Source organism: Lissotriton helveticus, chromosome 8 (assembly GCF_964261635.1).
Source record: "Lissotriton helveticus chromosome 8, aLisHel1.1, whole genome shotgun sequence".
In the NCBI taxonomy this organism is placed as follows: domain Eukaryota; kingdom Metazoa; phylum Chordata; class Amphibia; order Caudata; family Salamandridae; genus Lissotriton; species Lissotriton helveticus.
In genome coordinates this window covers 39,143,214-39,155,407 of record NC_136069.1, presented here as the reverse complement: position 1 = coordinate 39,155,407, position 12,194 = coordinate 39,143,214, and the positions used below count along the sequence as shown (strand labels likewise).

Here is a 12,194-nt window from a genome sequence, read left to right as displayed (position 1 = left end):
GCGTATCAGCTGTAGGATCGAGGTGGATTTAAGACACTAGCCTTAGAAGCTTAGTGCAGAGTGGGCAGCAGCTCCCTGCAACCCCTTGTGCTTTGGCTATGGCTAAATGGTTTTGCAAATAACTAATCCACAAGAACACAGCATGACAAATCACACAATGCAAAGCTGCTGAGTGTAAATTGCTGCTTATGAACTTTGCTAATGGATGACTAACTGAAGATTTCCCAACTCGAATTTCACACCCCCTTCCAACATACACAAGTCACAGTCTGTGCATCAACATACATTCCGTTTTATTATTTACAAGACTAGGACTATTTAACGTTTAGCATTAGTCAAAAGCCATAATTCAGTAAATAAAAAGCCTCCTCACCATGAAATATTAGCCATATAACATAGTTTTATAGTCAAACAAATTCAATGAAACAAAAAGAAAGTATTTGTACATTATTTTGGGCCTTCCACAGAGCCACCTTCCAGAGAGAGTAAAGCTCTTCATTGGGGCAGTTAGCAAGATCTCCATACCGGATCATCATTTAGGGCCTACAAATCAATGTCAACTGAGAGTAGACTCTACCGAGTTAGCATGGAAGTTCATGGTGTGAAAGATGCATGCTTCATATATACTTTAATGTTTTACAAAGAAAGGAGAATGCTTAGGAAGTGTTATAATTTATCAACAGCTTTCCGTAGTATGTTCCGCTTTTCTAAAAATAAGCTTCATGTGGGTATGCTACAGTCTAATCTTTTGAACCTGGGATGCACACACTGCTTCTCCTGATATTTATCAGAAATAGAAGAAATGCATGTATGTCCCCAAGACCATTCCTGTGACCAAGTGTGCAGTATAGAGCGAGTGCTATGAAAGTAAAAATTGCTGTTTAATAAGGGAGAAATGTATTAACATGTAATCCTTTAAGCAATATTCCCAACAAAGCAGAATGACAATATCTATGCTAAAGTGTAATCTGTACACAAAGTAGAGAAACATGTTTGAAACTGGATTGTTATTTATAGATATGACAAGATTACCAACAGCAAGTGAAATCAAACATTTAAAAAAAGAAAAACTGCATTCTGATTTTTTTTTCTTTTCTATTAAATATAAATAGTAGGACACCATAAAGATATCCAGATGAATCAATGTCATGTGGATGCTGCGTGACAGGATTTCATTGAATATACATTAGTACATTGCAGGTATTGTAATTATGGTTCTTTTTCAATAGAAACTGACAAACCTCATTATCATGACTGAATGAATTTGAATTTGAAAGCTTTATTCGATTTTAGGTTTTAAAATCATAAAAGCATACAGACAAATATTACAATACATTTAAAAAAACGAGATTTTAAAATAAATCTCATAACGGCTTTAGATTGCACAGTTAAGGATTAAACAAACTTTACACAACCTTTAGGCAACGTGGTAGGTCACAGTGTTCTGAAAGATTTAGTAGTTACGATACAAATTATTGTACGTCGGTTTGGGACAATTAAAAGCCACTGAAAAGCTACTGACATTCCTTAAATGGGTTCCTCTGCCCATTGGGTTGTTATCAATGCCCCAGGGACTAGGGTAAAGCAGGTAGGAAGTGTTAGGGTAAAAGTCATGTAGATTCCAGGTAGAAATAAGTCCATCCCCATTTTGAGGTAGCCATGTCTGCATGTAAGGCACAATGTGTCTGCTCCTAAATCGTATTAGGATCAAATCCCCCAGGATGTCTTTTTTAAGGGGTCCAAGCCATCCCACCCTCCGAACACTTATTATTCGGCCATCAAGATGGTAAGCCAGAGGTCTGTTTTTAGAAAGCCAGAACTTGACCTTGTTCATAAGTTCGTGTTGTCTCTCGGCTTTGCCTTTTGTTAATTCGGGGACTCCCGAGAGAACAATTACAAAAGGCGCTGCTTCTGGAGGTAAGTGTATATGGGTATTACGCACATGTTTAGGTGGGATATGACGTGGTGTTGTCAATTTCAGGGGGGCTTTAGGATTGTTAGGCAACAGGGGGGTGGGGGTTGGCAATTGAATAGGCACCGCTTCGTAGGGAGTTATCAGATGAGGTAAGTTTGAAAGGGCGATTTTCGGCGGGCATTGAGTTGCTACGGCGTGGGCTGAGGGTTTCAGGAGGGATTCAATGGAGTTCTCCAACCCCGTGAGCTTAATCCCCAGTGTAGTAATTTTTTCCATCAAGGGGTGTATAAAAGATTTGAAAGTTAAAAGAAAATTCAAGACTTAAAAGGTTTCTGTAAAATGGTGTCATCTGACCACTCTACACATCATAATGCCACCCAAAAAAGAAAAAAATACACCACAATATACTATACCATTTATAAGCACCTACATTTACCAGATCTGAACAATGACATAAGATCATACTTTAATAGAGGAAAATCACATAGTGGTTCATCCAGTAATATGAATGGGGTTCTGGAGGCATTTCATGGGTCTCTATGAAACATGGATTTCATTAGCAAGTGAATAGCCTCAAACCAGTCTGCAGAGCTTTACTATTGCGTTTTGTTGATTCAATATTCCAATGATAAAAATTCACCTTTATACTGACTTCACTTGCAGTTTTTAATAAACAATTGCATTTGAAAAACAATAAAACTATTCAACCCAACTGCCATAAAATAATCATGTAATATAAATATAAAACATATAATATAAAAAATACAAACTGAATAACATTTATTACATGACCCTTCATTCCAATCTAAGGGATCTGCTCATATATACAAACCACATCGCCTTTGGCGTTGTTTTTTATAACATCATCAGTACCCCATGATGAAAATGTACATTGAAATATACCTGGACCTTAATGTTTACATAATTCATTAAGGCCTCCACCATCCCCGTGTACATGAATAGAATAGAAAAATGTGCCCCATGGTAAGAAAGTTTAAGGTTCCCAACATACCGAGTAATCAGATTAAAGAACCATCTCTTCTTACAGCATGCACAAGGCAACTTCCACAGGAGGAGGGTAGTTACGACATATTATTGTGTTTTTCCAAAGCTAGAAAGCACAATAATTGAATCTTACCTGACATTCACAATGTCTAGACATGGTTTCTTCATAAACCTTGTAACTCTGCAGAGTGAAAGAAGCCCTCCCTTGTTTACTGTAGCCAAAATTATTTTCTTGGATGTGTTGCTGAAATGACTTATATTTCATAACAGCCTCCCTCTTTGGGGAGAGGATGTGGCCTAACGGCTAGGGTGGTCGACTCAAATCTGGGGAACTGGGTTTGAGTCGGCAACGACGCTCAACATCCTGTGATTCTGGGCAAATCACTTAATCACCTCGAGCCTAACAAAAATGGATGTGTCTTCATGTAACTCAACTGGTGCTCATGTATAGCGCTTTGATGACTTCAGGTCAAGTTCACGCTATATAAAACTCAGGGGGAAAAACACATTGTATTTGATGCTTATGTATGAGTTTTCCTGTGTGTATTTACCCAAGCACACATGGTTGCAAAAAAGCAATGAAGCCGGTTTCACATCCCTCCAGATGTTACTTCCTCTTTCTGTGTTCACTAATTAACCACTATGCATAATAAATCATAAAAGCAATTCCCCTATTTACATCTGCAGGAGGTGTCTTACGGTTTATGAATGACTGAAACAGCCTTGATATTTTATGTTGTTTTTCCTATGTGTGATTGCTGGTTGCATTTTAGGTATGTTGAGCTAGCAAAGTCCATTCCACCTTCACTGCATTTGTATGATTTGTCTTCTGTATGCCTTCACAGATGGATGGTTAGGACTGATTCTTGAGCAAATCTCTTTCCACATACACTGCATGTGTGTGTGTTTCTCAATTGTGTGTTAGCTGCTGACCCTTTAGTTGAAAGGATTTACCAAACGTCTTTCAACATTCATTGCATTTGCATGTTTTTTCTTCTGAATGCCATTGCAGAAGGATGGTTAGACCTGATGCTCTGATTAAAGTTTCCCCCCTGTGTGTTAGATGGTGGTTCTTTGGATGCGTGGATTTACTAAAGCTTTTTCCACATTCACTGCAAGTGTATGGTTTTTCTGCTACATGCATTTGCAGATGGATGGTTAGGATTGATGAAGAGTAAAAAACTGTACACAATCACTCTATGTGAATGGTTTTTCCTGTATGCATGCGCTGGTGGATCTTTAAAGTTGATAAATGAGCAAAGCTTATTCCACATTCACTGCATGTGTATGGTTTTTCCCCTGTGTGTGTTCGCTGGTGGCTCTTTAGAAGTGTAGAGCTACTAAAGCTCTTTCCACATTCACTCTATGTGTATGGCTTTTCTCCTGTATGCTTTCGCACATGGATGGTTAGGTGCACTGCTTGAGTAAAGCTCTTTCCACATTCACTGCAAGTATAAGGTTTTTCCCCTGTGTGCATACGCTGGTGTTTCTTTAAATTTGATAAATAAGGAAAGCTCTTTCCACATTCGCTGCAAGTGCATGGTTTTTCTCCTGTATGTGTTAGGTAGTGGCTCTTTAGATTTGAGGATGTACTACAGCTCTTTCCACATTCACTGCAAGTATAAGGTTTTTCCCCTGTGTGCATACGCTGGTGTTGCTTTAAATTTGATAAATAAGCAAAGCTCTTTCCACATTCACTGCAAGTGAATGGTTTTTCTCCTGTATGTGTTAGGTGGTGGCTCTTTAGACTTGAGGCTGTACTAAAGCTCTTTCCACATTCTTGACATGTGTATGGCTTTTCCCCTGTGTGTGTCAGATGGTGTCTCTTTAGATATATAGATCTACTAAAGCTCTTTCCACATTTGTTGCAAGTATAAGTTTTTTCTCCTATATGTGTTAGGTGGTGGCTCTTTATATTTGCAGATTTACTAAAACTCTTTCCACATTCTTGGCATGTGTATGGCTTTTCTCCTGTATGTGTTAGGTGGTGGCTCTTTAGATTTGAGGCTGTACTAAAGCTCTTTCCACATTCTTGACATGTGTATGGCTTTTCCCCTGTGTGTGTCAGATGGTGTCTCTTTAGATATATAGATCTACTAAAGCTCTTTCCACATTCGTTGCAAGTATAAGGTTTTTCTCCTATATGTGTTAGGTGGTGGCTCTTTACATTTGCAGATTTACTAAAACTCTTTCCACATTCTTGGCATGTGTATGGCTTTTCTCCTGTATGTGTTAGGTGGTGGCTCTTTAAATTTGCAGATTTACTAAAACTCTTTCCACATTCTTGGCATGTGTATGGCTTTTCTCCTGTATGCTGTCGCAGATGAATGGTTTGATCCAATGCTTTAGTAAAACTCTTTTCACATTCACTGCATGTGTATGGTTTTACCCCTATTTGTTTTCCCTGATGGACATTTAGTTTTAATAAATCAGTAAAGTGTTTGCTACATTCCCTGCAAGGATATGCTTTTTCCCCAGTGTGTGATTGCTGATGGATCTTTAGTTTTCCTGAGAAAGTAAAGCTCTTTCCACATTCACCGCAGGTGTAAGGTTTTTCTGTGTGCATTTGTTGATGGATCTGTAGGTTTGCTGAGAGAGTAAAGCTCTTTCCATTTTCACTGCCTGTGTTTGTGTGTTCTACTGTATGTGTTTGATATTTGCCCCACAGAGCCGATGACTCATTAAAAGTCATTTCACATTCATTAAACCTAAATAAGCTTTTAGTTTGGCTGTTAGTGGTGTGAGTGTAGGGATTAGAAGTTATTAAAACTCTTCTCACAAACACAGTACCTTTATGTTATTTCTTTTGTTTTTGTTAGTTAATAAACTCTTAGTTGTGATGGCTGAGGAACCCTAGTGCCACATTCAATATATGCTCATGCACTTTCCCCTGTGCATGGTTGGTGATGCTACTTCAGTAATGAGGAGAAGCCAAAGCTCGTCTTACGTTGTGTGTATGTTTTTTTCTTTGGGGTTTAGAGTCTAAGCGCGGTTATATTTTGGCATAAATCATGTTAATGTGTTTGCTGACTTATCATTGTGGTTCCTGAATCACTAACTATATTTTATTCTTCACTAGGTATTTGCAGCAGATATGTTCTTGCAGGACTGGTGACATATGTATGATATTTCTATCAGGAGCTGTGTTTTCAACCTGCATTAAGAACTTTCTAAGATGTGTGCAAAGAATAAACCTCACTGCTTATCTAAATAGTCTGTTTCTTGGACAATATTTATGACATGCACACAAAGAACAAAACTCAATACCAAGTCGTTATGCTCTAGAATAATGTTCTGCATTGCAAGTAGCCAAACACTTCTTCCTTTTAACTTTCAGATGTCTGATTCACGTTTTGTATACCTATGTTTTGTATACCTCTTTCTAGGGATTGTAAGGTCCAACCAAAACAGCGTTTATGATGGACTAACACCATAGTATTGATAATGTCATATTAGAGAGGGAGCACTTTTTATAACTACCTGATCATTATCTAAGATAAAGGGAGGTATCTAGCATGTTTATATTTTGGATGTGTTCTGGCAGTGTCATTTTTGTGATTTTACTTTATTTGGATGTTTTGGGACCAGCAGGATAGATGCCCTCAGCCTCTTGAAGCCCCCGGATTGCACTTGATGTTCCTGCAGGATACGTCTGTTCATGTACGAGATTCTCTGTCTCCTACTGAGTTGTTCTATTTTGAATTACTGTTTGGCAACATTTCTGGTTCTTCTCGAGTATCAGATAGCTTTCCAGTATTGTCATGTTTTCTTCAACACCCTTCATCTTATTACAGGTTCAGGAATCTCCTCTCTGTGGATACAAAAATACCTGTAATGTCATAAACTATAAGCAGCAAAGTGTCTGAAGAAATGTAAAACCAAAAATCTAACACTTGAATACATTTTAGCCACCGGTAATTACTCTAGGTTGCAATGCAGTACATCTTTTTAGCTCACTGTGCCACTATCCACATTAATCATTCTTACGGAAATCGGCATTCATTGTTCATGCTGCAAGAAAATAAGAACAGCCCAATTTGGGGAGCGGATGTAGCCTTACGGCTAGAGCGGTCAACCTCGAAGCTGGGGAACCGGGTTCGAGTCTCGGCAACAACGCTCAACATCCTGCGATTCTGGGCAAATCACTTAATCTCCCCGTGCCTAACAAAAATGAAAATGACCATCTGTATGGTGCTCATGTAAAGCGCTCGGATACCTGATATCTTCGGGTCTAGTATGCGCTATGTAACACTCTAAAAACATTTTAGAAAAATATGTACCAGAGTCCACATTCATTTGAATAGTAACATATGCACATAATGGTGTTGACCTCGCCCTTGGTCAGTGAGTTGTGGCTTAAGTCCTATGCCACATCAAGACAATTAATTAATACATTTCAGTTTTTCATGTTCGTAGCTTAGGAAATAATAATGTTACAATGAAAATAAAAACACAACAGAATCATTTTCAGAACAAAAAACTAATCCTAGAGGGAAAATTAGAATTGGGTGGCATGTCAAAGTGTATAATGTCCGTACGTTCACTGACAAAGACAGCGGCCAAGTAATGTCTATATGATCCCAAAGCGCGATTAGAGGGGCTGCCACATTTCAGTGTATTACTGCTTCCTGCTGCACGCACAGAGATTGGTCATGTGTTCAATAATGGCGGGTTTATTAGGTTCAACACAAACAGTTTAGAGGGAGGGCAGTTCTTAGTGTTTGCAACCTTACCATACGTAATTAAGTTCTTTTAACACTGTCTACAATCTCAAACAAACTGATGTCAACCATATGGGGTGCCATTAGATTTCCATGCGATACATATGATGCACAGATCAATCAGGAAGCAACCAAATCTGCTAATCAGTTCCAAGTAAGATGTGTAAGACTAACTGAAGCTGACTTGAACAAGACTGATGCACAAGTTAAAACAAATTCTGGAATTGCCAGATTTAAAATGACACAGAGTATATCCGGCTCCCAAGTAGCTACATGAGATAGGTTTGTACCAGGTATGGAAATTGCAGAGCAGATTTTTATCCACATATAGTAGTCCAGCTCAGTGCTAGCACTCTACTGTGAGATTACAGTAAACTCATTGAAAGGTGTTTAAAGAGACAACAATTTCTGTATTTACCCTGCTATCAGGTAGGAGACGAATAGCCAAGCACTGGTTAGAATGAACAGGCTGAGCAAGTGGCTCAAAGCTGCTGGTCACTGGAGTGTTGCTGAAGAAATTCACATGCAGCGCACAGGAAATGACCCTAAACTTAATGAGCACCTGGGACGATGATACAAAATACTGTCTTAGGGGATGTATGTCTAAGAAATGTTGCCTTCCTGAAACACAACGCAGCCTAGTTTTATACCCGACAGTCTTTCTTTAGAGTACCCTTTTAAACAGTTAGTGTAACTGATTTAAAACTATTACACTTTTTTTAGGCTGTAATTGAGGACTTGTTGGTTTGGTAGATCACCCATTTGATACCATATTTGATGCTTGTATTTAAAGATTATTAAAACACAATACAAACAAAATCTGTCAATGCACCAGAAAACGGGAGCTCAGAAATCATCTAACAATACTCAAAATACTTACAGAAATGTCTAGTACTTTAAGAGAACCGAGCACCTTCTAGATGGGGCATTCAGTGCTACTAAACCTATCAACAAGAAAATGTATTGCTAACTACAGACTTCTCTCAACCCAACCTACAACTACTCACAAAAACAGCAGCAGATAGTGAGAGAAGGAATGAATCTACGAAACAACTAACAACAATGACACCACAGACACTGAGCACCATACAAGGCCAAAGGACAGAATACTACAATGGAATGGTACCCTGCAGACCCAGCAGCAGAGACACAACCAACTGCAACCACAAACAACACATATCCTAAAATGTATGGCCTCATGTGAGGTTCAAGATGCAACCCTCCAAGACATGTTGGGAGGATGTAGCCTTACGACTAGATCGTTTACCTCGAAGCCGGTGAACCGGGTTCGAGTCTCGGCAACGACGCTCAACATCCTGTGATTCTGGCACATCACTTAATCTCCCCGTACCTAACAAAGAAATGTATGTGTCCATCTGTAACGAAAGTGGTGCTCATGTAAAGCGCTCTGATACCCGATGTGTCGGGTCTAGTTCGTGCTATATATAACTATTAAAAAAATAAAATAAAAAATGTGGGTGATAAATTGCAATAGCTCAGATGGTAAGAGACAGTGCTTTAGGGTCACAATAACTTTGGGCCAGAAACATAAAAAGGAAAAGGAAAAATAGCAGTATTTCAATGAGCATCGAGTGGCAGACGCTGTTTTAAGGTTAGAATGCAAGATCGCTCGACTGGGAAACAATGCAATGGCACATTCATTATACTCTGGATTAAAAGACATTTTAATTGTTTTATGTCACACGATACAAACACTTTAAAAAACGTATCATACCCATCATGTGCTAGCCTTTGTTCTGATATGCCCAGAATACCCTGATGCTGGTCATACGGCAGTCATTATCAAGATGTGTCCAAACACTGCATCAAACTGCTGGAGTGTGGAGTTAGTTACACAAAAAATCCACCCAAAGGGCAGAATGCTGGTGAAATCTACCTGGCCAATAAAGAATTTCACATTTCAAATCTACTTCCTAAATTAATTATGTTTGAGCAAAAAAGCATTAATAGATTTCTATTTTGTTTTAATAAAACTAGCACAAATTAAATGCTTTGCAACAATGCTCAACTCAAATATTTTGCAATAGAAAGTGGTATTATTCATGTTTCCACAAAACATACTAACACAATATAAATGTTGTGTAATAGGTAATTTCAGGTAGCTTGGTAATCACTGTACACCAAGCAAGATGAGGCCCATTTAATCGGACAAGCTGCTCTGAAAATCATGTAATTGACAGCTCCTGTATCAACAGAGAGGGGCACTCCTTGACCGTATGTGCACAGCAACCATTGTCCTTATACCCAAGGTTGGGAAGCCTGCAGACTGGTGGGACTCCTACAGGCTGATATCTCTGCTTAATGTGGACACTAAATTACTGACAAACCGATTGAGAGGGGTAATCTTGGATTTGAAACACCCAGACCAGAATGAGTTTATGCCACATAGATCGATCACATTGAACATTGCCACAACAGAAGGAATTAGGGCTCCGTTGGCAGTAGCCTCACTGGACACCAATAAGGGTTTGATTCAGTGAAATGGCCCTTCTTATTCGGCATTATGAGCAAGATGGGCTTTGGTTCCAGCTTCTTGAAATGGGGAGGTTGCTCTATACCACTGGTACTCATAGTACGGCCCGCGACGCCTTCACTGGCGGTCCGCGGACCTTGCCTTGCAGTTTCCACTGCCGGCAGTAAACACAGAAGAAGACTGCAGGAGCATAAGTAGTGAATACCTATTAATTAGTTATTCACTATGTATGCTCATGCGGCCATCTTCTGTGTTTACTGCTGGTCTCTGTGACGTTAGGGCACCTTCAGAAAGCTTCCCAAAAGGCCCTTTAAAAGTCAGATGTAAGCGCTTTCCCAGCTCACTTTTAAGAGGGCGTTTTGGGAAGCTTCCTGTTTGGACAGAGACAGATACAGACACAGAGACAGATAGAGATAGAGACACAGAGACAGATAGAGACAGACACACAGAGACCGATAGAGATAGAGACACAGAGACAGATAGAAATACAGACACAGAGACAGATAGAGATAGAGACACAGAGACAGATAGAGATAGAGACATAGAGACAGATAGAGACAGAGACACAGAGACCGATAGAGATAGAGACACAGAGACAGATAGAAATAGAGACACAGAGACAGATAGAGACACAGAGACAGATAGAGATAGAGACACAGAGACCGATAGAGACACAGAGACAGATAGAGATAGAGACACAGAGACAGATAGAGACACAGAGACCGATAGAGATAGAGACACAGAGACAGATAGAGATAGAGACACAGAGACCGATAGAGATAGAGACACAGAGACCAATAGAAATAGAGACACAGAGACCAATAGAGATAGAGATAGAGACACATAGACAGATAGAGATAGAGACACAGAGACAGATAGAGATAGAGACACAGAGGCAGATAGAGACACAGAGACGGATAGAAATAGAGACAAAGAGACAGATAGAGATAGAGACACAGATACAGATAGAGATAGAGACACAGAGACAGATAGAGATAGAGACACAGAGACAGATAGAGATAGAGACACAGAGACAGATAGAGATAGAGACACAGAGACAGATAGAGACACAGAGACGGATAGAGATAGAGACACAGAGACAGATAGAGATAGAGATACAGAGACCGATAGAGACACAGAGACAGATAGAGATAGAGACACAGAGACAGATAGAGATAGAGACACAGACCCAGATAGAGATAGAGACACAGAGACAGATAGAGATAGAGACACAGAGACAGATAGAGACACAGAGACGGATAGAGATAGAGACACAGAGACAGATAGAGATAGAGATACAGAGACCGATAGAGACACAGAGACAGATAGAGATAGAGACACAGAGACAGATAGAGATAGAGACACAGACCCAGATAGAGATAGAGACACAGAGACAGATAGAGATAGAGACACAGAGACAGATAGAGACACAGAGACGGATAGAGATAGAGACACAGAGACAGATAGAGATACAGACACAGAGACAGATAGAGATAGAGACACAGAGACAGATTGAGATAGAGACACAGAGACCGATAGAGATAGAGACACAGAGACAGATAGAGATAGAGACACAGAGACAGATAGAGATAGAGACAAAGAGACAGATAGAGACAAAGAGACAGATAGAGATAGAGACACAGAGACCGATAGAGACACAGAGACAGATAGAGACACAGAGACAGATAGAGATAGAGACACAGAGACCGATAGAGACACAGAGACAGATAGAGATAGAGACACAGAGACAGATAGAGATAGAGATAGAGACACAGAGACAGATAGAGATAGAGACACAGAGACAGATAGAGATAGAGACACAGAGACAGATAGAGATAGAGATACAGAGACAGATAGAGATAGAGACGCAGAGACCGATAGAGAAAGAGACACAGAGACAGATAGAGATAGAGATAGAGACACAGAGACAGATAGAGATAGCGAGACAGATAGAGATAGAGATAGAGATAGAGACACAGAGACAGATAGAGACACAGAGACAGATAGAGATAGAGACACAGAGACAGATAGAGATAGAGACACAGAGACCGATAGAAAT

At 39.6% G+C, this 12,194-nt stretch overlaps 1 protein-coding gene across 3 annotated transcripts in view; it reads right to left on the bottom strand.

Annotated features, from left to right (window-relative positions):
- Nucleotides 1-1,259: 1,259 nt before the first annotated feature.
- LOC144772298 (uncharacterized) overlaps nt 1,260-12,194 on the bottom strand; it is a 92,071-nt gene continuing 81,136 nt past the window's right edge. For 2 of the 3 annotated variants that reach the window (XM_078656525.1, XM_078656526.1), the window contains exon 5: nt 1,260-6,731. In XM_078656525.1, coding sequence (XP_078512651.1) covers nt 4,284-5,612 — 1,329 coding nt within the window. In that variant the 5' untranslated portion in view covers nt 5,613-6,731 and the 3' untranslated portion in view covers nt 1,260-4,283. The remainder of the gene's footprint in view (nt 6,732-12,194) is intronic. The other variant, XR_013599710.1, reaches the window with a different exon arrangement.